The 26,018-nt window shown below is 41.8% G+C and overlaps 1 protein-coding gene across 1 annotated transcript in view; it reads left to right on the plus strand.

The window, feature by feature from the left end:
* kynu (kynureninase) overlaps positions 1-17,313 on the plus strand; it is a 201,522-nt gene extending 184,209 nt beyond the window's left edge. The window contains exons 11-12 of the mRNA XM_048599241.1: positions 4,522-4,752; positions 17,040-17,313. Coding sequence (XP_048455198.1) covers positions 4,522-4,752; positions 17,040-17,183 — 375 coding nt within the window. The 3' untranslated portion in view covers positions 17,184-17,313. The remainder of the gene's footprint in view (positions 1-4,521; positions 4,753-17,039) is intronic.
* Positions 17,314-26,018: the final 8,705 nt, after the last annotated feature.

Genomic DNA, 26,018 nt, shown 5'->3' on the forward strand with positions numbered 1-26,018 from the left:
CTGCCTGGCCTGCTGTGTTCCTCCAGCTCCACACTGTGTTATCTCAGACTCCAGCATCGGCAGTTCTTACTATCTCTGAATAATTTGAGCCTGGTAGTTCTGGGTGAGGGGTCAAGGCTGGGATACTGTAAGTGTCCAGGTGGACTTAAGATGAGTGAGTGAGTGCAAGTGAATGCCCTTTAATGCACTTTGTTTGGATCCATGAGCTGGGTGCCTGCACCTGCACACAAAAGTTTCCTTCCAGCAGCATTTCAATGCTAGTCCCAATGCACCCTCAAATTCAGCTTTATAATGCAAAACTATCCTATAAGTAGATCGGAGATGTACCACAATGGTCCTCAGAGACTGACTGGTATCAGATGGCAGCATCCACAGATACGGGGTGCATACAGCTGGTGAGCTGGAGCGTGCCCTGACGTGTCATTGCCCAGTGTCCAAGATCACAGTCTGGAAGAGTAAGAAGTGAGTTGAAATCACTAGATAATTGCTCAGGCTTTCATGTTGGAAATTGTTAACATCCATGTTCCTCGTAGTGTACTTTCCTCAAATTGGATGCTGCATATTAATGAGGTGAGTTTTGCAGTTAATGAAGTCAACAATCAACAATAATCCCTGTCAATAGGCATCCTATCATGGCCTATTCAGAATCTCATCTTGATGCTATGAACACTGTTTAAAAAGGCAACAAGTTGCTCCTGATGTTGAAACAGGTCTTGCCCTAATTCTCATGTAATTCTCTCAGATTGCTCACCTTAGCCCCATCATTCAGGCTCTCTCTATAAGGTTTCACCCATTGTTCCCAATTGTGTATTTGAGATGCATTGCAAATTCAACATATTATTCCTTTAAAAAGAAAAAAAAATCTTAATTAAAGAAAAATGTCAGAATTAGTTGTGTTTATGCACTCAGCCCACATTGTAGCCACAGGGTGACCAGCTGAACAATTGACCCTAATGTGTTTCTGGCCACTGGCAGAAGTTACAGTGTTAACTTACCCCTTTCATCCTTCTCCAATAACCACGTCCATAGTTCCCTCAAAGTTGTGCCCGAGTTAACAGGGTTGTAAAGAAGGCGAATGGTGTATTGGCTTTCATTGTCAGGGGAATTGAGTTTAAGAGCAGCAAGGTTTTGCTGCAGCTCTATAAAACCCTGGCTTGACCACACTTGGAATATTGTGTTCAGTTCTGATCACGTCATTATTGGAAAGATGTGAAAGCTTTAGAGGGAGTGCAGAAGAGATTTACCAAGACGCTGCCTGGACTGGAGGGCAGGTCTTATGAGGAAAGGTTGAGGGAGCTAGGGCTTTTTTCATTGGAGCGAAGAAGGATGAGAGGTGACTTGACAGAGGTGTACAAGATGATGAGAGGCGTAGATAGAGTGGATAGTCAGAGACTTTTTCCCAGGACGGAAATGACTATTACGAGGGCACATAATTTTAAGGTGATTGGAGGAAGGTATAGGGGAGATGTCAGAGGTAGGTTCTTTACACAGAGTGTGGTGGGTGGGTGGAATGCACTGCTGGTAGTGGTAGTGGAGTCAGATACTTTAGAGACTTTTAAGCAACTCTTGGATAGGCACATGGATGATAATAAAGTGTAGAGTATGCAGGGTAGATTGATCTTAGTAGGATAATAGGTCGGCACAACATCGTGGGCCGAAGGCCCTGTACTGTGCTGTATTGTTCTATGTTCTACGTTCTATGTTCTTAACCCCCAAATGTCTGTCAGTCTGTTAATACTGGCATTGTCATTTCAAGTTTCTTCAGTAGAGACAAGTGTTTTGACTTGTCTGAGTCTGATATCATTAAAGTCACTGCTTATTTTATGAAGAAAATATTTGATTGCTTTATGAAAGATCTTGAGTGATGATTCTGTTGAACCTAATACTATACACTTGGAAACCAAGAAAGTCAGTGCTGAACGAATTTAAGACAACAATTAAGTCCTTTCTAAATCTTATTGTCCAAGAAAATATTCATAAGAATAACACAGCTGAAATAATTATCAACTGTATCTTGGATATTCTGTAACCAACCTCTTCAGAGATGTAATTACAAACCTTTGGATCAGATGGGGATTGAACTTCTGGTTCAAAGGTGCAGACACTACCGCTGTGCCACGAGATTCCCTGCTGTGTCATGGAAACTCTATTAGTTAATTTGGATCAGACAACATGTTATCTGGCTCTGTTTGAAATCCTGTTAAGTGCAGAAAGTTAAGCCACAGATTTCACGTTCATGCCAACAACTGATACTTCAACATAAAAGGTGTAAAAATGAATAATTAAATTAATTAAAAATGAGCTGGTAGAACTTATTCCTGGTCAGGAATTGCTTTGACTTTTGCTTTAGATTTTCCTTCGTAGCAGAATGTTCTCCAGGGCAAATGAAGCCCTCATATCAGTAATCTAGAACTCAAAAAAATAGCAATTTCTGCAATGTAATTAAATGTCTGCATTTGGAAGGTAGCTGATTTTTGACAGGTAATCTATCAAAATAGCTGGGAGGCAACAATTACCATTTTGTAGTACTACAGTCCTTTTAAGTAAACTAAAAATTCAATCTGCATAGCTAATGCAGAAATTATACATCAGTCAAAACATTTGCATTTATCTGAATTTCAAATAGAATGCTCCCTTTATCAAAGGGTCATTGTGTTGAAGGTTAGGCAAGCTGAAGGAGTGTTTAATCTTTCCTCCTCCAGAGAAGATTTAGCAATTCTCAGCCCATTTCCTGGATGCTGATTGTCCTTCAAATCCTCCAATACTGTAGGTGGGCAGCCATAAGACCATAAGAAAGAGGAACAGGAGTAGGCCATTCAGCTCCTCAAGCCTGCTTCTCAATTAAATAGGATCACAGCTGATCCATGTGCATGTTTTCATCCAGAAATATGCTAGATCATAAGATATATGAGCAAATGAGGCCACGCAACCTATCGCATCTGCTCTGCCTTTGATCATGGCTGATACGTTTCTCAACTCCATTCTCTTGTCTTCTCCTCTTACTGACCAAGAACCTGTCTATCTCTGTCTTAAAGACACTCACGTAATGTCCTTTCACTCTGAGGCTGTACCCTTAAGTCCTAGTCTCTCCTATTAGTGGAAATATCTTTTCCTTCTCCTCTTTAACCAGGCCTCTCAGTATTCTGTAAGTTTCAATCAGATTACCTTCTCCATCAAATACAGACCCAGATTCCTCAACCATTCCTCATCTGACAAGATTTTCATTCCCAGGATCATTCTTGTAAACTTCTTCTGGATCCCTCCAACACCAGTACATTCTTCCTTTGATACATGGTCCAAAACTGCTCACAATATTCCTCATGCAGTTTAACCAAAGCCTTATACAGCCTCGGCAGTACATCCCTGTTCTTGTCTTCTAGCCTTCTCTAAAGGAATGCTAACATTGCATTTGCCTTCCTGACAACTGAATCCGAATGTTAACCTTAAAAGAATAATTTACTAGGTCTCCTAAGTCCTTTTGTGCTTCAGTCTTCTGAACCTTTCCTCATTTTGAAAATCGTGTATGGTGTATGCTTCTATTCTTCCTGCCAAAGTGCAAAATTTCACATTTTCCCACATTGTATTCCATCTGATTGATTGATTTATTGTTATGCGCACCAAAGTTCAGTGAAAGGCTTTGTTTACGAGCAGTACAGACAGATCATAGTAAGCAAGGATGGACAGATCAAAACGACTCAGACAATGGTACAGGTTCTGAGGAAGGGTCACCGGACCCGAAACATTAACTCTGTTTTCTCCTCCACAGATGATGCCAGACCTGCTGAGCTTTTCCAGCAACTTTGTTTTTGTTCCTGATTTACAGCATCCACAGTTCTTTTGGTTTTTAATGGTACAGATTACATTGGATTCTGCCACTTCTAAGCCCAAACTCCTAGCCTGTCTAAGTTCTACTCACTATATTGAATGTGTTGATCCCACTGAGGTTGGAAGGACCACCGAGAACATTCAAAGGTGCAGAAATTCTTTGCAGAATCTGTTCTCAACTTTTGAATGCCGCTGTGTTTTATTTACTGCATACAAGCATCATAGCAGGTAAATGGAATGGAGGTATCAATCAGTCTTGATGCAACTGAATTGCAAACCCAAGGAGCTGAATTATTTTGTTGTGCTTCTTTGTAACTGGGAGAGATTTGAGATCTTCAAGCATTTCATTGACATTCAATGCATCTTCTTGAAATCTGAACCATTTCTTTATAGATTAAGTATTACAGTTAAGAATAACTTACTCATGGTCTGGATGTAAATATGGAATGCAGAACAAAATTGGTAAATCAGAGTTGAATGATATTTTGTTTGCTGAGTTGAAAGTTACAGTTTATTTCTCTTACAATTATTACATTGCAACAAAATAAAAAAAATATCATTTTAAAAATATTTTTACATGGACAAAATTGATGTTTAATCCAAAAATGCTGTCACAGTTACATTACTGTAAAATGTGATGTATTTACTGTATGTCTTTGGCAAAAATATATTTGTGATTAATTCCATTTATTTCAGATCTTCAATCAAACTGACATGAAAGCTCTGCGGAGAAAATCTGTTTTACTTACTGGTTACTTGGAGTGCCTGATCAAACATTACCATTCAAAGGTTCCAGATAATCCACAGAAACCATATGTCACTATCATTACTCCCTCTGATATTGAAGAACGAGGCTGCCAGCTCTCATTGGTTTTTTCAATACCTACCAAGTCAATTCTTGTGGAATTGATGAAAAGGGGAGCTGTAGTAAGTAGAATTTTGGCATTTGCCATTTACTGCTGTGAGCAACTCGGGCTTATCATAGATACGCTCTCAAATACAAAAACAACTTCAGTTCTTTACTTATTTTGCAATTGAACTTCATTGCCTAGATCTACTTGCACATAGTCACAATGTGGCAATGTAAGAAAAGCATTCTTACGTGATTTGGATCAGATACTTAAGTCATTCAGACATCTGGGGTTAAAAATTCATGGGGTCTGATTTTCGACTGCAGGGATTGCAATTTAAGGCCCAAGTCTGCTGATTCCAAGTGACCTGAAAAGCAGATAAGTTTTATACACCCATCTTATCTACATGACTGTAGCATGTGTCTGAGTTCTTCCTATGCTGCTTCCTTCTTCTGTGCACTGCTAGCTCCTTCTCTGCTCAACAGGAGAGCCAAGTAGGATTGTGCACAATCCACATAATGTAATAGGCCTACACTTCTTAAAGACAGGCTGTCTCTCTTCAAGGAAGCTGCACTGTATAATGTTGGTGGGATTTGGCTGGTAGAAATTTGAGCACCAGAGTGGAGAGAAAATATTTGTGGAAATGGATATGACACTGGAGACACTGGTAGAGGAGTTGGTGGGAGAAGACGCCTCCTGGCTCTGCAAAAGGGATTGGACACAGATAGCCGCAGAGATCAATTTTTGATTTGATTTATTATTGTCACATGCAGTGAGATACAGTGAAACATATTGTTTTGCATGCTAATTGGACAAAACATTCCTTACATAAGTACATCATGGTGACAGAAAAGAATGTAGAATATAGTATTACAGCTACAGAGAAGGTGCAGAGAAAGATCAACTTTCATTTCTGAGAGGTTTGTTCATAAGTCAGGTAACAGTGGGGAAGAAGCTGTTTTTGAATCTGTTGGTACATGTTTTCATACTTCTGTATCTTTTGTTCGATGGAAGAGAGTATAACCGGGTGGGAGGGGTCTTTGATTCTGTAGGCTGCTTTCCCAAGTCAGCAGGAAGAGTCGACGAAGACAATGGAAGGAAGGCTGGTTTGTGTGATGGACTCGGCTGTGTTTACAACTCTCTGTAATTTCTTGTGGTCTTGACAGAGCAGTTGCCATACCAACCTGTGATGTATCTGAACGGGAAGCCTTCTATGGTGCTGGTAAAAATCCTGTTGATGTGCCAAATTTCCTTAGCCTTCTGAGGAAGTAGAGGTGTTGGTGTGCTTTCTTGACTGTAGCATTAACGTGGATGGTCCAGGATAGATTGTTGATGATATTTACTCCTTGGAACTTGAAACTCAGGACCACCTGTACCTCAGCACCATTGATGCAGAAAGAGGCGTGCCCTCCACTCTTCTTCCTGAAGTCAATGACCAGCTCCTTCGTTTTGCTGATGTTAAGGGAGAGATTGTAGTCTTTACACCATGCCACTAAGCTGTCTATCTTTTTCTGATACTCTGTCTCGTCAGTGTTTGAGATCCGACACACTACGGTCATGTCATCAGCAAATTTGTAAATGGAGTTAGAGTTAATTTGGCTACACAGTCATGAATGTACAAGGAGTACAGTAAGGGAGCTGAGCACGCAGCCTTGCAGGTGTTGAGGGTTATTGTGGAGGAGGTGTTGTCACCTATCCCTACTGATTATTGTCTGCGGGTAAGGAAGTCAAGGATCCAGTTGCAGAGGGGTGAGCAGAATCCTAGGTCTCAGAGCTTGGAGATATATTTGGTTAGAATTATGGTGTTGTAGGTGGAACTAAAATGTCCTTCTTATCCGAATATTCCAGATATGAATGTAGGGCCAGGGAGAAGGTGTCTACCATGGACCTATTGTGATGGCAGGTGATTTGTAGTGGACCAAGGCAATCTGGGAGGCTGGAGTTGATGCGTGCCATTACTAACTTTGAAAGAACTTCATAATGACGGATGCCAGAGCCACAGGGCGGAGTCATTAAGGCACGTTCCCTGATTTTTCTTTGGCATCGGGATGATTGTGGTCTTCTTGAAGCAGGTGGGACCCTCACATCATAGTAGGGAGAGGATAAAGATGCAAATACTCCGGCCAGCTAGTCCATGCAGGATCTAAGTGCCCGGCTGGGGCCAGTCACATTCTGTGGGTTTGCTCTCAGGAAGGCTGAACCGATAGCTATGGCGGTGATTGTGGGTACAGGTGCACCTGAGGCTTACTCGGGCCAGGTGACGTCATTTCACTGCCTTTCTGTTCAAAATGAGAATAGAATGTATTGAGCTCATTAAGGAGGGATGCATTGCTGTCAACGATTCTACTCATCTGCGCTTTGTAGCCCGTTATGTCATGGACGCCTTTCCACAGTCAATGTGTGTTTATGTAGTTAGTCTGGAATTCTAGTCTAGTCTGGTATTGTCTTTTCACATCCCATCAAAATGTTTACTGCTGAGTAGCTGGCAGATGTCCAAAAGAAGTTTGAAGACATCAGTGGATAATTGAGTTCAATAGATACATTGTTGCATGTCACATCTAACCTGCCAATACCACCAGCCTCTCAGGCAGTATCCCTATCATTTACTCATCAGCTTTCGTTGATTTCAAATCCTATACTTAATATCCAGATACTCCTCTTCACCACCACACACCTGCCAAAGTTTTCACACTTCAGCACAGTGGGTAGTGGTAATGTCACTGGAGTAGTAATTCACATTAACATCCCAGATTAATGCTCTGGGAACATGGATTCGATTTTTAATATGGCAGTGTTTGAAATTTGAATTCAATAAATGTCTGGAATAAAAGGTTAACTAACAACAATCATGGTCAATTTTCGTAGATGGCATCGGACGACTATAAACAGCCACTAACCACCTTCTATCAACACCCCCCACCTCTCTATTTATTTCAGAGCCCCCTTCCCTTCCCCCATTTCTGAAGAAGGGTCCAGACCCAAAACGTTGGCTTTCCTGCTTCTCTGATGCTGCCTGGCCTGCTGTGTTCCTCCAGCTCCACATCTTGTTATTCTCAGATTCTAGTTCCTACTATCTATAAACAGTATTCCTCATCTTGTTTAAGTAAGGATTTAAATGCATTGGAAGCAGTTCAGAGAAGGTTTGCCAGACTAATATCTGGAATGGATAGGTTATTTTATGAGGAAAGATTGGACAGGCGCATGTATCTGCTGGAATTTAGAAGAGGAAGAAGCAAATTGGTTGAAAGCCATAAGATCCTGAGGAATCTCGACAGGATAAATGTGGAGAGCATTTTATCTCTTCTGGGAGAATCTAGAGCCAGCGATCATTGGTTAAGAATAAGGGGTCTCCCAGTTAAAGCGGATGAGACAGAATGGTTTCTCTAGTGATCAATAGACTTTGAAATTCTTGCCCTGGAAAGGTGGTGGAAGCAGAGTCTATGAATATTTCAAATGCAGATGTGGTTAGATTCATGTTAAGCAAGAGAGTGAAAGCTTTATGGGTAAGTGGGAATGTATATTTGAGGTTTCAACTGGACCAGCTGTGATTTTATTAAGTGGCAGAGCAGACTAGGGATTGCGTGCCCAAGATGGCCTACTGCTGCTTCTTGTTCATGTGTAAGGATTGTTAAGTGTATCTCCTAAGCCCTAACGAAAAGATAATTTTCATCACATTAGATGACAATAAGACAGCACAAGTCATCCACTGCCACTGAGAACATCAATTGCACTTTCCTGTCTTATATCCCATCTCAACAGCCAACATACTCTCATCTTTTCTGATGAAGGGTCTAGGCCCAAAACGTCAGCCTCTCTGCTCCTATGATGCTGCTTGGCCTGCTGTGTTCATCCAGCCCTGCACCTTGTTGTCTCTCATACTCTCATCCCACTCTCTGTCTTGATTAGCCACTGGTAGTATGATCACAAACCTCTTGTTACTCAGTCCAAGACCACTTCCCAGTACAAATTTTCCCTTTTGATTTCCTGATTTCAGGCATGAAAATCTGCCACCTGCCTAGCCATAGCATGTACAAGAAAAAGAGAGAACAGCAGCAAAAGAAAAGGCTTCTTAATTTATCAGATTTTGCAGCTACTAGCTTAAATATTGGCACTGGATAAACCTTGGAGGCTAAAATAGTGTGAGGAAAGGCACATAGTGAATCATGCAGGCTCACGTGAGCTGCAGGCTCAAGTGAGCTACAGCCAGGCAGTCCATTTGCCAGTTTACTAGAGAATGAGGTAGCAGCTAAGTTCTGCAGATGCAGTCTCATAATGAGAAATGCCAAGTGAATATGAGTGACATAAAGGAGAACTGACCACAGAATCACAACATTGTGACAATGCAGAAGGAAACCATTTAGTTCATTATGCCTCCACCAGTTCTATTACGTAGTGCCAATCTACTGCCTTTTCTCCACATCCCAGTACACTTTTTCTTTGCAAATAATCATTCTATGGCCTTTTCAATGCCACAATTGAACCTGCCTGCAACACAATTCAAGGTAGTACATTCCAGACCCTAACTACTCACTGGGTGAAAAAAAGATTTTTTTTCCCCATAATGCCCTTGTTTCACACGCACGCCACTTTAAATCTGCAACCTCTCACTGTTTTCTCTTTTATAAGGGGGAGCACTTTCTACCAATCTGTACAGGCTTCGAGCACATCCTGGGCTGCCCCATATGCCCCCTTTTCCTTATAGAATGTCAAGCAGGAAATGCTTGGTGGCGCTGTATGCCCTGACAAATCAATGCAATGTCTCTGAAACACGACCACCAACAACATTGCAGCATTGATTCGCACAACACTGATCTTAACCTTTTTTTTTAAATGTCTCAGAAAAGAGTTAAGGACTTGCTCAATTTTGAACGATTCTTCTGAGTTTAAAGATAAATTCTCAGTCATTTTCAAAAATGGAATTATTCAAATGACCTTTGCTAACTGGAATTCTTACATGATGAGACTTGTAACACTTGCTAAAATATGTTTAAAGCACTGAGTTGCAATCAGCTTGTTAACTGCTTGTGTAATGGACTTCGAGGAACTAATTCAAATCTAGAGACTTCATTATAGTTACAATGAAAAGTGATGCATTTTTAGAAGGAAACACAGTCATAGACTCAGGAATATGAACTCTTCATGCCACATAAACAAGTTCCAACACCTTGGCACACTAAATGTCTCTGCTTTTGTTCAAACTGAAAATTTAAATTTCCAACACTCAATGACAGCTGACGTAGTCAACCCAATAAATGGGCTGACACCATTACTGCCTTTAAATTTTGAAATATTGAAAACTTGACAGTACAACTGAAAGTTTTGAATAAAAATCACAAGAACTGCGGATGCTGTAAATCAGAAACAAAAAACAGAAGTTGCTGGAAAAGTTCAGCAGGTCAGGCAGCATCTGTGGAGAGCAATCAAAATTAATATTTCGGGTCCAGTAACCCTTCCTCAGACCCTTCCCCAAAACGTTAACTTTGATTGCTCTCCACAGATGCTGCCAGACCTGCTGAGCTTTTCCAGCACTTCTGTTTTTGTTCCTGAAAGTTTTAAATAGTTGTTCTGAGCTTTGAAGGTGCAATATGCAAAATAGGATAATGGAGCCAAGGCAAGGAAGCAGAGTTGAGGTCAGAATCAGATCAGCTGTTATGTTATTGAATAGCAGAGCAATGCCAAGCAGCCAGTTGCCCTCCTTCTGCTCCTAATTCATGTGCTCATATGCTTCAGCTGACACTTGCAGCACATCACAGGGCCAAAATCACAATGTACTTTTCTATTTGAAGATTGGACACCCATCCACTGAATCATGTCATTCCTTTCAGAACAATAAGTTCTGTTGCAAGTTTCAGGGCAAGAAACCTTACAACACCTAGAATAACAGCGCAGTTTTGTTTTTATGCATTTGGACTTAATTCCTGTGATAGACACCTTCACTAATGATTTCCCAATTTGTGAGGCAATTATAGTTCTGAGGCCTTCAAATCTCATGACATCTCACTGCAAACAGAAGACTGAACATAAGAAACAACTGCAGTATTGCTATTGAGTGATATGATTCTCCAGAGTCTTGCCTGACTGAATTAATTTTCTTGCATCTGTCGTAGAACCTTTTTGGTATACTGAAAGAAACACCTTGAAAATACCACATTATTAAATGGGAAAACATAATGCTTTATTATGATTACAACCTCCTGCAATGTGACATTTTGTATATGGTCATGTTAGTAGATCTTATTTAATCAATTCCTGTTTAAAATGTATTGAAAGACCCTGTTATAGTTGGCAAGAAATTCACTTGTGAGAACGTAATTGTCTTCAATTTCACTAAAGGTAACTGCCAAAGCCAAATCAAGTTATCCATTCATTACCACCCTCAGGGAATTAGAATTTTTTTTTAATCAAATATACAATATTTGAAGCCTTATTCAAGTTTTGTCTACATTCTCAAGATGTGGGGGACACTTGAAATATTGCCATAATTTTAAGTTTCTTGCTTAAAATTATTGGTACACAGATTTTGTTAATTATCTCCAATATTTAGTTGGTGATATGTTCTTTGTGTTATGAAGTGAAGGTTGACCTCCCCTCTGAGAACTAAAACTGAAATGCCCAAAGAGGACCTTGCCTTATAATCAGTTTAAAAGGAGTGTGAAATGTGGTGTAACCTGCTTTTCAACAACTTCTAGTGGTTAAATAAAATAAATCCCTGACACTCACTTTACAATCAACAAGTAACTATTTATTTATCTAATTCTAATAATGAACAAATTAGCTAAACGATTAATAAAACAAATAAACCGCTGCTAACTACTAACTATTCCCGAATAAAACAAGATTCTAATAGTACACTGTTCCAATAAATAGAAGTCCCACTTACACAGAATAAAAAAAAGCACAGACTTTAATCTCTCAAAATTACAGCAGTATTCTGGAATGCTCTATGCCTTCTCCATCGAATGTTCTGCCAGGAACACCTTGTCCGTCAAATTCTTCTGTCAGGAATATTAACTAATTGTGCCTTGGGTACCTTTGATATAGATGGTGCTTTCTCTAAAACTTAGAGCTAGTGATTCTCTCGAGAGCTGACAGCTGTTAACTCTGGTAGATGGCAGTTAATTTTCCTGATTTTTTCCAATCGTCATTTCCTTTTATACCCTTGACGACGTATCAATTTTTTTTTACAGTAGGGTAGGTCCTACGTTGTCAAAACCATCTGATATAAATTTAATTGGTTTTTGCTATCTAAGTGCTCGATTCAAATTGATTAGCTAATTTCAAAACTTGTCTTAATAACAAAACAAACTGCTGCTTGACCTGCTAACTGCACAGCTTTTTGATACAAATGTTTCAATTTGAGTGTTCTCCATGCACCTGTAAACCCACAAGCTGCTGCCCACAGATATTTTGTTTAAATCTCCAAGCATAGAAAAATCACATCATCTTTTAAAGGGACCACACACTGCCTTTCCCCCCTAGCATTTTACAAACAATAAATTATAACTTCCTGTCTTCCAATCCACAAGTACTCGACCCAACTTTGCACCATTTGATGCAAAGGTATAGCAATGTGATGTACTCCACCGGTTGTTTGCTAAAAATCCTTTGAGAAATCACAATGTGGACATTTTGCATGTTTACTTGTTTCTTATCATGAAAGGAGGAATTACTTTTGTTAAAATACAATTCCAGGCAGTGCATTCCATTAGCATCTCGCACAAGTGAAACGAAAGTATTTATTAGTCTCACGTATAGTTTAATAAAAGCAAAACACTGCAGATGCCGGAAATCTGAAACAAACACAGAGAATGCTAGAGAAGCTCACCAGTCTGTGGAGGGAGAAGTAGAGTTAACATTTTGAGTACTGTATGGTCATATGGGTCACACCATGTTAACCCTGTTTCTCTCAGAACAGATGTTGCCAGACCACCTGAGTTTCTCTGGCATTGTCTGTGTTTGTTTCACCAATTTTTTTGTTTTTGACTAAAGCAATGAGTTCTTGTCAACTCACCACCCAACAACAGGTAGCAAATCTGTGTTTCACTGGTAATAAAGAAAAAAATAAATCAATTCTACCTGTTCAAATACATGAGAGAATACAGGGCCCAGCAAGGTTAACAACACGAAGAATCATTTTAAAAAAATAATCATCAAAAATTTAGTATTTTAAGGAGAGACAATACTGTTACTCAAATGCCAATATTCTGAAATTTAAAGAGTCATATTTCAACAATATTTTGAAGCGTTTTTTGAAATAGAATAGTCAATTTAACTATATTTTCTTACAAGTACAATGTTGCTTTTTTAAAAATGAAGGTGATGCTTAAATCATCAAAAAATGGGATAGATCGATGTAGCCCTTGAGAGCCCTTCAAGACCTGTGTAATAAGCTGCATGCAGTTCCAGAGCAATAGGTTTCCAACCCCTGGGATAACAGATGAAGTGTTCCTCTTGATGGAACTTGTAAGCTATGCTAATTCATTGGTCATTTTCACCCTGGTGAGGTGATTGACGATAATGTCCTTTAATGAAACTCAGGGTCAATTCTGGCCCCGCAGCCAAACCTGAACAATTAAAAATGAATAGTTTATTTGCTCATTAAGATACTGTCCATCTTCCACATTAACCTGTACAGTTTTACAGGCAGCCAGGATGCTGATCTAAAGAAAGCAGAAGGCTCAAATTCCTGCAAATTATGGTCCCGTCATGCCAAAGGGATTATTACCTGTTTAACTGAGGCCTGATTAGGAATGCTACATCAGTTTTCACACTAAACAGAAGCAGGTCCCGAGGTGACCTGAAGACAGAAGTGACCCGTAAAATGAATCAGATGCTTTTCTTTCCAGGACTCAGGAGAAGGAACCGTTCCACTGAGCCTTACAAAGAAAACCTGTGCTTACCCTGCTCTGGAGTTGCCCAACTATTACCATCTTCTCTCTTGTTAGAACACCCCAAAACCTTCTCCTTGCTAGCTACATGGAAGCTGGTAGGGAAACAAAAACCAGTTAATATTTTCCTGCTAGCAGCCTTTCCAAATGGAAAATGGCTGAGTGATATTTAAATACAGTGTGATTGTCGAAATTGGTGTGGCTTCATGCTCCCTCTGTTGAATGGGTAATGACTACTCAAGTAACTTACCATCAAATACCTGCTCCAAGTTCAAATTGGCCACCTGATCTTAACAAAAGTCTTGGAGATTTAGTTTTTAGACTACTTGACATGATTCAATGTTTAGCAAAATGCAAAAGATGGTTGATTACATTTATGATGTTTTTCTTTCATAATGGTTGCTCCTTTTCCTAATTTTAGTCTTCTTTCTGGTTTGTGTAAATTCAATCTCAAGATAAAATGAGCCAAAAACCCAAAAACATAATGCATTCTCTCATTTCCATCCCAGTTTCTGTTATTTCTTCCAACAAGGCTTGACAGTGTGATTCAGGATGAGCCTGTAGGACCATATGTGTCACAAGATTCCCATTCTGGCATTTCTTTTTCATAGATATTTTTATTTGTATCAATTGGATGAATGAGAATGCAATCACGTTAGAAGAAAGTGGTTTAGTAAAGCTAGCAATTTCTTAAACTGAGATAACAAGGTGTAGAGCTGGATGAACACAGCAGGCCAAGCAGCATCAGAGGAGCAGGAAAGCTCGGGTCTAGACCCTTCTTCAGAAATGGGGGAGGGGAAGGGGATTCTGAAATAAATAGGGAGAAAGGGGGAGATGGATAGAAGATGGATAAAGGAGAAGATAGGTGGAGAGGAGACAGACAGGTCAAGGAGGCAGGGTTGGAGCCAGTAAAGGTGAGTTAGGGAGGGGATAGGTTGGCTCCAGGAGGACGGACAGGTCAAGGAGGCGGGATGAGGCTAGTAGGGAGGAGATGGGGGTGGGGCTTGAGATGGGAGGAGGGGATAGGTGGGAGGACAGGTTAGGGAGGCGGGTATGACCTGGGCTGGTTTTGGGATGTGGTTGGGGGAGGGGAGATTTTGAAGCTTCCGAAGTCCACATTGATATCATTGAGCTGCAGGGTTCCCAAGCAAAATATGAGATGCTGTTCCTGCAATTTTTGGGTGGCATCGTTGTGGCACTGCAGGAGGCCTAGGATGGACATGTTATTCAAGGAGTGGGAGGGGAGTTGAAATGGTTTGCGACTGGGAGGTGAAGTTATTTGTTGCGAACCAATTGTAGGTGTTCCACAAAGCGGTCCCCAAGCATCCGTTTGGTTTCCCTGATGTAGAAGAGGCCACAACAGTAACAGCGGATACCACATTAGCAGATGTGCAGGTGAACATCTGTTTGATGTGGAAGGTCTTCTTAGGGCCTGGGATGGGGATGAGGGAGGAAGGTGTAGGGGCAGGTGTAGCACTTCCTGCGATTGCATGGAAAAGTGTAGGGGGTGGTGGGGCTTGTGGGGAGTGTGGAGTGGACAAGGGAGTCACGGAGAGAGTGGTCCCTCCGGAAAGCAGATAAGGGTTTTGAAGGAAAAATGTCTTTGGTAGTGGGGTCGGATTGCAGATGGCGGAAGTGTCGGAGGATGGTGAGTTGCATCCGGAGGTTGGTGGGGTGGTACGTGAGGACGAGGGGGATTCTGTTTTGGTTGTTATTGTGGGGAGGGGGTGTGAGGGATGAGTTGCGGGAAATGCAAGAGACACGGTCGAGGGCGTTTTTGACCATTGTGGAGGGGAAGTTGCGGTTCTTGAAAAACGAGGACATCTAGCATGTCCGGGAGTGGAATGCCTCATCTTGGGAGCAGATGCGGCGGAGGCGAAGGAATTGGGAGGTGTATTCTAGGTAGCTGTGGGAGTCGGTAGGGTTGAAATGGATATCGGTTTCGAGGTGGTTGCCAGAGATGGAAATGGAGATGTCCAGGAAGGAGAGGGAGGTATCGGAGATGATCATCGATGACTGTATCTGTGCTGCCTCGTGCTCCCACGAGAAGCTCGAACAGTTCATCCACTTCACTAACACCTTCCACCCCAACCTTAAGTTCACCTGGACCATCACCTCCTCTCACCTACCTTCCTGCAAAAAGGCCATCCCCTATTCCTAATTCCTTCGCCTCCGCCACACCTGCTTCCAAGATGAGGCATTCCACTCCCGGACATGCCAGATGTCCTTGTTTTTCAAGGACCGCAAGTTCCCCTCCACAGTGGTCGAAAACGCCCTCGACCGTGTCTCTCGCATTTCCCGCAACTCATCCCTCACACCCCCTCCCCACAATAACAACCAAAGCAGAATCCTCCTCGTCCTCACAAACCACCCCACCAACCTCCGGATGCAACTCATCATCCTCCGACACTTCCGCCATCTGCAATCCGACCCCACTACCAAAGACATTTTTCCCTCACAACCCTTATCTGCTTTCCGGAGGGACCACTCTCTCCGTGACTCCCTTGTCCGCTCCACACTCCCCACGAACCCCACCACCCCTGACACTTTTCCATGCAACCGCAGCAAGTGCTACACGTGCCCCCACACCTCCTCCCTCACCCCCATCCCAGGCCCTAAGAAGACCTTCCGCATCAAACAGATGTTCACCTGCACATCTGCTAACATGGTACCTGCTGTTCCCGTTGTGGCCTCCTCTACATCAGGGAAACCAAACGGAGGCTTGGGGACCGCTTTGTGGAACACCTATGATCGGTTTGCAACAAACAACTTCACCTCCCAGTCGCGAACCATTTCAACTCCCCCTCCCACTCCTTGAACGACATGTCCATCCTGGGCCTCCTGCAGTGCCACAACGATGTCACCTGAAAGTTGCAGGAACAGTATCTCATATTTCAGTTGGAAACCCTGCAGCCCAATGATATCAATGTGGACTTCACAAGCTTCAAAATCTCCCCTCGCCCTACTGCATCCCAAAACCAGCCCAGCTCGTACCCGCCTCCCTCACCTGTCCTACCACCTATCCCCTCCTCCCACCTCAAGCCCCACCCCCATCTTCTCCCTACTAGCCTCATCCTGCCTCCTTGACCTGTCCATCCTCCCTGGACCGACTTATCCCCTCCCTAACTCACCTTTACTGGCTCCAACCCCGCCTCCTTGACCTGTCTGTCTCCTCTCCACCTATCTTCTCCTTTATCCATCTTCTATCCGTCTCCCCCTTTCTCCCTATTTATTTCAGAATCCCCTTCCCCTCCCCCATTTCTGAAGAAGGGTCCAGACCCGAGCCTTCCTGCTCCTCTGATGCTGCTTGGCCTGCTGTGTTCATCCAGCTCTACACCTTGTTATCTCAGATTCTCCAGCATCGCCAGTTCCTACTATCTCTGTAACAATTTCTTAAACTATTTGTTACTTTTAACCTATCGACTTTATTTATCCATGTAAAAAAACCCAGATTATGTTTTCTTCTTGCCAACAGTGTGACCAGAGGGAACCAAATGTTCTACGAGTTGCTCCTGTACCTCTTTACAATTCCTATCATGATGTGTACAAATTCATCAAGATGTTGAATGAATCATTCAAGGCCACAGCGTACCAAGTCAAAGATGAAGCTGATGTATAACTGGGCCAGATTCCTTTCCACATGTGGCATAAAGGACACAAACAATACTCCATCATTACAAATTATGCTTCCACATTAATTAGTGATTTGTCTAATTTCTTTGTTTATTTTTGTCTGTTTAATCTTTAATTTCCTGTCAGAAATTTGGCTTTTAAACAAATTCAGTTTGTTCAAAATAAATTATTTACAATTATAGAAATATTGCAGAATTTAAGACCTTACAATGTCAAAGCATACAAGGCTGTGAGCTATGTGCTGGAAAATAGGACCTGAGTGGTTCAATATGACCAATGTCTTGAAAAAAAATGCAGAAAAGATTTACAAGGATGTTGCCGGGGTTGGAGGTTTGAGCTATCGGAAGAAGCTGAAAATGCTGTGGTTATTTTCCCTGGGGTTTCAGAGGCTGAGGGGTAACCTTACAGAGGTTTATAAAATCCTGAAGGGAGTGGATAGAGTGAATAACCAAGGTCTTTTACCAAGGCTAGGGGAGTCCAAAACTAGAAGAGATACGTCTAAGATGAGGGGAAAGATTTAATAGGGACCTAAGGGGGCATTTGTTTCACTCAGAGGGTGATGCATGTATGGAATGAGCTGCCAGAAGAAGTAGTAAAGGCGCTTTACAACATTTAAAAAGCGTCTGGATGGGTATATGAGTAGGAAGGGTTTGGAGGGATGTGAGCCAAATGCTGGCAAACGGGATTAATTTAGGATATCTGGTCTAGTTGGACCAAAGGGTCTGTTTCCAGGCTATACAACTCTATGACTCTATGAGTTATGTTCTCATTTCCAACAGGTATAGATTTCATGAGCCAAAAAGTCTCTGTTGTGCTTCGACCTTATGACTCTTTGACATTTCCCTTAGCAGCACCAACCAACCAAAAAAAGTCACTTTCACTGCTGCTGAGGTACAGATCGTTATGAAGGAAATGCTGCTCAGGAAGGCAGAACAATGTGACAGACACCTCATTCATTCACAAGGCAGAAAATAAACCAAAGGAAGGTATCAACAACAACATCCTACATTACATTCACCACTCCCAGGGTTGACTTTGGTTTGTCAGTAGGAGATGGGGTGGATAGGCAAGGTTCTGTGAATTAAGGTGGAAAACTGAAGTCAGGATTTCTCCAGATGCTGTGAGGTTTTATCACCAGAGCATGACACCACCATCAGTCCCCTGGCATGAAGCCAGCCTGATTTTTCAGGGCTGGGGATGGAAAGTGAGAGGCCTGGGAGTGGACTTGAGGCCTGGTCATAGACATGTATGGTGTAGAGGCATTAGAGATTGTAGTGGCTGTGGGAGATGGGGGTGAGCAGGACAGAAACGCAGGTGGGGTATTGAAGACTTGCAGGTTGGCTGGAAATCGGAGGGATTGGCTGGCCTGAGGTATGTAGCAAGGCCTGGAAAATGTACCACAAAACCAGAGTGGAAGGGTGAGGGTTGTGTAGCTTGGAGACCCAGTGGGGGTAGTGCTTGCTGGTAAAGGTCAGTCACTTGGAAAGAGAAGGATGGTCTGCTGTGTGGTGGGCTGAGATGTAACTGCTTTAAGGCCTGACATGGGAGCACAGATGTCTAGAAAGACAAGGCCTCGGTGTGTGGGGATAGGAAGATTCAGTGGCTTGGTGTTGGGGGTAGGCTGGACACCTCATAAGCAAAATCTAGTTCGAGTGTTTGATAAAGGGAAGGTTGCCCAGCTGGGAAAACCGGATCCAGCAACTAAGTGTAAAGACATGCACCTCTTGAGTCCAGAAATCTCTCATCTGAATGGAGGTGTCAGATTCCCTAAAGCATGGGAAAGACCAATCAACCACTATCAAAGTTAAAAAGTAGAAATAACAAAAGCACTTGTAGTCTCAGTGACATATTTAAGATATCAGCTACCTGGTTTGAAACAAATAGTTTGTTTGCCCATCTGGCTGCTTTAGTTAAAGTAGATGGGTGGGAAGTGACTCCATGATGGAAACCCTGACTAAAACTCCACTCTTTCCTGTTGATCAAAATTCCACTCCATTCGCACATCATCACCACACCCCTCACCCCTCACCCCTCACCCCTCCCCCCATCCCCTCAAACTCATGTTGCGACCCAACCCAAGTAGCATCTGACTGTTCTAATGTGAAAAGAGAATTAATACTTCATTAATACAGGCATCCAAAATCATGGTTGAACTTTGTTGAGTGCACATGTTACATTGGAAAAACAGATGCTGGTGCAATATAAAAAGATTCATGGATGCAATCCCATCCATGCCTTCATCTTATCTATTATTTACACTTCTGCTCAGGCAAAGGACAATATTTATATTAGCAAGTTATGAATTTATATTGGGGAGGCAATGGCCTCGTGGTATTATTGCTGGACTGTTAATCCAGAGACCCAGGTGATGTTCTGGGGACCTGGGTTCAAATCCCACCACAGCAGATGGTGGAATATGAATTCAATAAATATCTGGAATTAAGAGTCTAATGATGACTGTGAATCCATTGCTGATTGTCAGAGAAACTATTTTGGTTCACAAATGTTCTTTAGGTAAGGAAACCGCCATCCTTACCTGGTCTGTCCTATATGTGACTCCAGACCCACAACAATGTGGTTGACTCTGAACTGCCCTCTGGGCAATTAGGGATGGGCAATAAATGCTGGCCTTGCCAGCGATGCCCTTGTCCTGTGAATGAATAAAGAAATACATATAAATATTAACTGATAGAAATTATTGTTAGTCGCTGGGATAGATTTGTGGTGTAGTTAGCAGTATGTAAGGTTAAGGATGTAGTTGATAGGATGTGGCATTTGAAGATATGTTTACTGAACCTTAACTGTTCCTATGAAATTGTTGTGGTATCGCATCCCGGTCTTTGGGAGCTACATACTTACAATTGGCTCACCAGCTATCTGCTTCCGCTACCTATGCAGACTTTCTCTGGACTGCCTCATGGGACTTGTGGTTAAGTCACATCTCTACTCTCACCTTAATCCATAGAATCCCTACAGTGTGGAAACAGGCCCTTTGGCACATCAAGTCCACTCTGACCCTCAGAGCAACCTACCCAGGCCCATCCCCCTATAACACACATAATCTACACATCGCTGAACACTATGGGCAATTTAGCATGGCCAATCCACCTAGCCTGCGCATCTTTGGACTGTGGGAGGAATCTGGAGCACCCGGAGGAAACCCATGCAGACACTGGGAGAACGTGGAAACTGCACACAGGCAGTCACCCGAGGTTAGAATCGAACCCGGGTCCCTGGCGCTGTGAGGCAGCAGTTAATTATCTTCATTCAACACAGCTTTGTTATTTGCACCATAATCGACTCTTCTTCATGCTTAAATGCATTCTGTACACAATCCCAGCACCATCTCGAGCTTTCCATTTACGTACTGTAGAATGGCTTTAAGTGGTATTGGTCTTGTATGAACTCAGGGTCCCTGTTCAAGGGTGGAGCCATTCAACAGTATGTTTAGGTCGAGCTGCATAAAACCATCATACAATTTCACAGGTAGCATGAGGTTGACACGGTGCCTGCATGGAAGAAATGTTCTGTTAATCAATACAGTCACCCTTTTGTTTTTGAAAGCTGGGCATTTGAACCACTATTATGCCTAGCTACTCCGCTGGGCACAAGAGTGACTCGATAGGTTAATAATGAAGTTATGTGTGGTTTTATTCAGAATAACAATTTTAAATTTGGTGCTGGACTGATCCATAAGTGAAATAGGGGTAATGGTTCTGGTCCTAAACTTCAGTGGTAACCTGCTCTTGATCTTCTAGTGTAAGAGTTGTGAGTTATACCTTTGATACTCACAACACTAATAATTCCTACATTCCATTCAATCTTTAGTTCCTTCCCACTGAGAAATTTCTACATTAAACAATGCTGTTGAGTTATAATTTTGCATTACTGTATCTGTCAAATCAGTAAAAAAAAGAATGCCAATGATTTACTAATGGTAAAGAATGTTATTCTGTGTGCTATGTTGTCCTACATTCAATCAATACCTGTGAATCATTATGGGCAATAAATGCTGGCCTGGCCAGAGGTGTCCACATCCGGTGAATGAATAAAACAAAATGAGTTACTGAGAGTGCATGATGTATTTACTGATATTGAATACACTTCAATTACCACTCACAATGATTTTAACAAAACCAGTTGTAACTAATCCTCATGATAAGATTGATCTTGTATGTTCTTTTGGGTGATCAAATACAGTCATAGAGATATACAGCATGGAAACAGACCATTCAGTCCAACTCATCCATGCGGACTACATATCCCAGACAAATCTAGTCCCATTTGCCAGCATGTGGCTCATATCCCTCAGAACCCTTCCTGTTCATATACCCATCCAGATGCCTTTTAGATGTTGTGTTTGTGCCAACCGCCACCACTTACCTCTGGCAGCTCATTCCATATTTTTCCTAGATGAACTCCAGCATCCAGAGATACTTGAAATCAAACAGCAGAGGCAATAGCTGTGAAAGTTCAGTGCTGGGTCCGTTGATTCACTTCCCACCATTTGGTCACTGCCTTTGTCTCCCTTCCTCCTTTTTCAAAGTGCCATTGTTTTGACCTTTCTCCACCCCAAAGTTCCAAACAATGTATTCAATGTGTTCAATGAGGATGGGTAAATCAGCTTCCCACTTTTCAACCCCACAGTTGATTAAAATGGCTTAAATCTTTTATATCAAGTAGTTATAACTCACTCCAGTGAAACTGAATTTAACTATATTGACTGACAACAATAAGGAATCAATCACAAGTTTCTCTCGAGTGAAAGAAAGAACAAATTTAATACATGCTAACTTTGAGAAAAATAGTAAAGATGTATTTTCAACCACACAGCTTTTGTGTCATCAATCTGATCCTCACAAACAAACAGGTACAAAGTTAAAGGAGCAGTGTGTTCAATACAGAGGAAGACAAAATCATGTTCATTCCAAAGTCTTTTGAGTATCCTTGAGATTTCAGGGTGTTAATCTTGACCATGGTTAGTTGGTCAATTTCTAAGATCATCAACAGTAGCAATAGCAATATTGCCATTGTCTTTTAAATTCTCAGTTATCTGATGCTTCTTTCCAGTCCTCCTGTTGAGCTAGGGACCTTGCTTTGAGGGGGAGAGCTGTGTCCCCCTGGGTTTCACTCTGCATTACAAATTCCATCTCCTTGCAGTGTGTCAAAATTCTCTTTAAAATAGCACCTAGTTCATATATCCAGGTTCCGCCAGGATTATCTTTTCAGGTTTAGTAATTGCATGTGATATTTTATCATCAGCTTGTGGAGATTCTTATAATTGTGTAAATCAAACAGGAGATGAGGATCCTTGTACACTTCCTTTGGATGCCTAACTGACTAGTTTCTTTGCCCAAGTGGAAAATGTTAATTTTTCCTTCTATTCCATTTGATCTAATCCAAGTCAGTTTCATGAAACTTGGCCAACCTACAGTCCCAATGCCCATTTTAAGTTAGGCTTTTGATTCCTTTCTAAAACCACTTCATTCCTCTTATTTTATAAATGTCTTACATATTAAATCGGCTGATGGAATTTAAAATCAGTAGTCCATAATTTGTCGCATTTTGACAAATGGTACCTAATGCTTTCTCTTGCGGTTTCTGTGAGGATGGGGTCAGAAGCTTAAGTGCTTTAGGTATTGAAATTGGTTAGCAAACAGCTATGTTCATAAAACATTCAGGTTTATCCAATTCCAAAATGGACAAAATATTTCAGTGGACAGTGAGATAGAGGTAATGTCATTGAATTAGAAATCCAGAGTGCCAGGCTGATGGTCTTGGGACATAACTTAGAATCCAAATATAACAGATGGTGAAATCTCAATTCAATAAAATCTAGAATTAACAAAAAAAGTCTTCAGAGTGTAACATCTCATATGATTCATAGATTTCCTGTTGGGAAAGAAATCTGCCGTTCTTACTTGGTCTGGCCTACGTCTGACTCCAGACCCATAGAATGCTGGATTCAATAATAAGTTCAACACCTTTAGGGCTTGACCTGTCCCATGTCCTTACCCCAACATCCACAGACCAGGCCTTGTTATAACCCTTCTGCTATTACACACAACCAATTATTAGCCACTAACTGAATAAAAACCAAAAGAACTGTGAATGCCGTAAATCAGGAACAAAAACAAAGTTGCTGGAAAAGCTCAGCAGGTCTGGCAGCATCTGTGAAGAAGACAACAGAGTTAACATTTCAGGTCCGGTGACCCTTCCTCAGAACTGATGGTGGCTGGGAAAACATCAGTTTATATGCAAAAAATAGGGAGGTGGGTGTGGTAGGGAGTAAACGATAGGATAGAGCCCAAAGAGAAAGAAAGACAGTTGGACAGACAGAGGAATTGCTAACGATCAGGCTGGGAGGATGAATAGTTGTTAATGGGGACTGTTAGTGATTAGCAACAGGGGGTGTGTAATGGCAGGCTATGTTGTAGCAAGGCCTGGTGTGTGGGTTAAGGGGCTAGGACATGAAAGAGTTTAGGCCCTAAAATTATTGAATTCAATATTGAGTCCGGAGGGCTGTAGGGTCCCCAAGCGGAAAATGAGGTGTTGTTCCTCCAGCTTGTGTTGGGCTACACTGGAACACTGCAGCAAGCCGGAGACAGATGTTGGCCAGGGAGCAGGGTGGTGCGTTGAAGTGGCAGGCAACAGGTAGTTCAGGGTCTTTTTCGCGAGCAGAACGTAGATGTTCTGCGAAGCGGTTGTCAAGTCTACGCTTCGTTTCCCTGGTGTAGAGGAGACCACATTGTGAGCAGCGAATGCAGTAGGCTAGATTCTGGGAAGTGCAGGTGAAGTTTTGCTTCACCTGGAATGTATGTTTGGGCCCTTGGATATTGGGGATGAAGGAAGTAAATGGGCAGGTGTTGCACTTTCGCCGGTTACAGGGGAAGGTGCCGTAGGGCTTGGGGGTGTGTTGGGAGTGAATGAAGTATGGACCAGGGTGTCCTGGAGGGAACGGTCCCTGCGGAAAGCAGAAAAGAGAGGGGAGGGGAATATGTGGCTGGTGGTGGCATCTCAACAGCCACTAACTGTCCCCATTAATGGCCATTTACCCTCCCAGCCAGATCATTATCCACTCCTTTGTCTGTCCAACAATTTACTTCTCTCTCTTTGGGCTCTATCTACACCTACCATTTACTCCTTACACCGTCTTCCCAAACTATCTTCTGCATTAAAACCAACATTTTCCTCGCTACCATCAGTTCCGGGCAACAGTCATAGGATCCAAAAACAAAGTTGCTGGAAAAGCTCAGCAGGTCTGGCAGCATCTGTGAAGGAAAAAACAGAGTTAACATTTCCGGTCTGGTGACTCTTCCTCAGAACCGTTCTGAGGAAAGGTCACCGGACCCAAAACGTTAACTCTGTTTTTTCCTTCACAATGCTGCCAGACCTGCTGACATTTTCCAGCAACTTTGTTTTTGTTCCTGATTTACGGTATCCACAGTTCTTTAGTTTTTTTTTAGTCATAGGACCCAAAATGTTAACTCTGATTTCTCTCCACATATCTGCCAGACCTAGTGAGCTTTACAAGCAATTTCTGTTTTTGTTCCACTATACTGCAGTTGGCTCTTACTTGTTGTCAGGTCTAAAGAACCAAGGGCATTTAGGGATGAGCAACAAATATTGTCCTCAGCAACGACATTTCCATTTCGTCCAAGAATTCTTTTAAAAGGCTAAATTTGTTTTCAATTGTCTACAAAGCTCAGTGCGGAGGAGGAGAGTGTCGAACAATTGAGGTTGATAAATATGTCGGAATTCTCAAAATTAAACAACAGATCAAAAACTTTCCCTTCAGATTTAATGGGTAATGTATTAACCATGTTGCAACAAATTGTATGTAGGCTGCTAAGCAGCAGGCTTAAAGCTTGATTGTATATTCAGCCTGTCCAGTTTAGTACTGATTGTAATATCCTCAGTGATATTGAGGATCTTGGAAATGATAAATGCATAGAGGCATTATTGTTCAAAATTGCTTCCCATCACTGTAACTAATGAATCAATGACCTGTTATACAGTACATTGCCCACATCTTGACTGAAGGTGGTTTTTATACATTTCCTATTAACTCAATGCCTACAAAATCTGCTATCAATTGACACAATTCAATTAATTCCTCTTAGACAGCCTCAACCTCATTAGGCACTACATTCCATCCAAGTTTGAATTTGTGGCCCTTCCTGTGGAAAAGAACATTTTCTAAGACCTATATTTACCATTTGAAGGGATGTTCATGATAATGTAAGTAACAGATACCATTGTTCTGAGGAAGGGTCACCGGACCCGAAACGTTAACTCTGTTTTCTCCTTCACAGATGCTGCCAGACCTACTGGGCTTTTCCAGCAACTTTGTTTTGTTCCTGATTTACAGCATCCACAGTTCTTTTGGTTTTTATTTACCATTGTTCTTTCTCCAGTCCAATGTAGTTTGCAGTTATGTCTGAGCTGACCTAACAAAAATATTATCACAGAGATTAGTAATTAAAATCAATGGCACATTGCACTTTAAATGAAAGCACACATGCATATTGCCAGTTTATTGCTCATAAAACACGTTTACCCAGATGTTGTTATTGAATGAGACAAACAAAGGACTGTGGTCCAAAACTAAGTTTTATTAAAACACCCACAAGTTAAAGAAACAACTCTTACACTAAAATTAAATTAACGTTCCCCCAAACTAAGCTGACTATCTGAAAAACACAACATCCCCTCTGGTGAGAGATAGTGGGAACTGCTGATGCTGGAGAATCTGAGATATCAAGGTGTACAGCTGGATGAACACAGCAGGCCAAGCAGCATCAGAGGAGCAGGAAAGCTG

This window comes from Rhincodon typus, chromosome 7, assembly GCF_021869965.1.
Source record: "Rhincodon typus isolate 14 chromosome 7, sRhiTyp1.1, whole genome shotgun sequence".
In the NCBI taxonomy this organism is placed as follows: Eukaryota; Metazoa; Chordata; class Chondrichthyes; order Orectolobiformes; family Rhincodontidae; genus Rhincodon; species Rhincodon typus.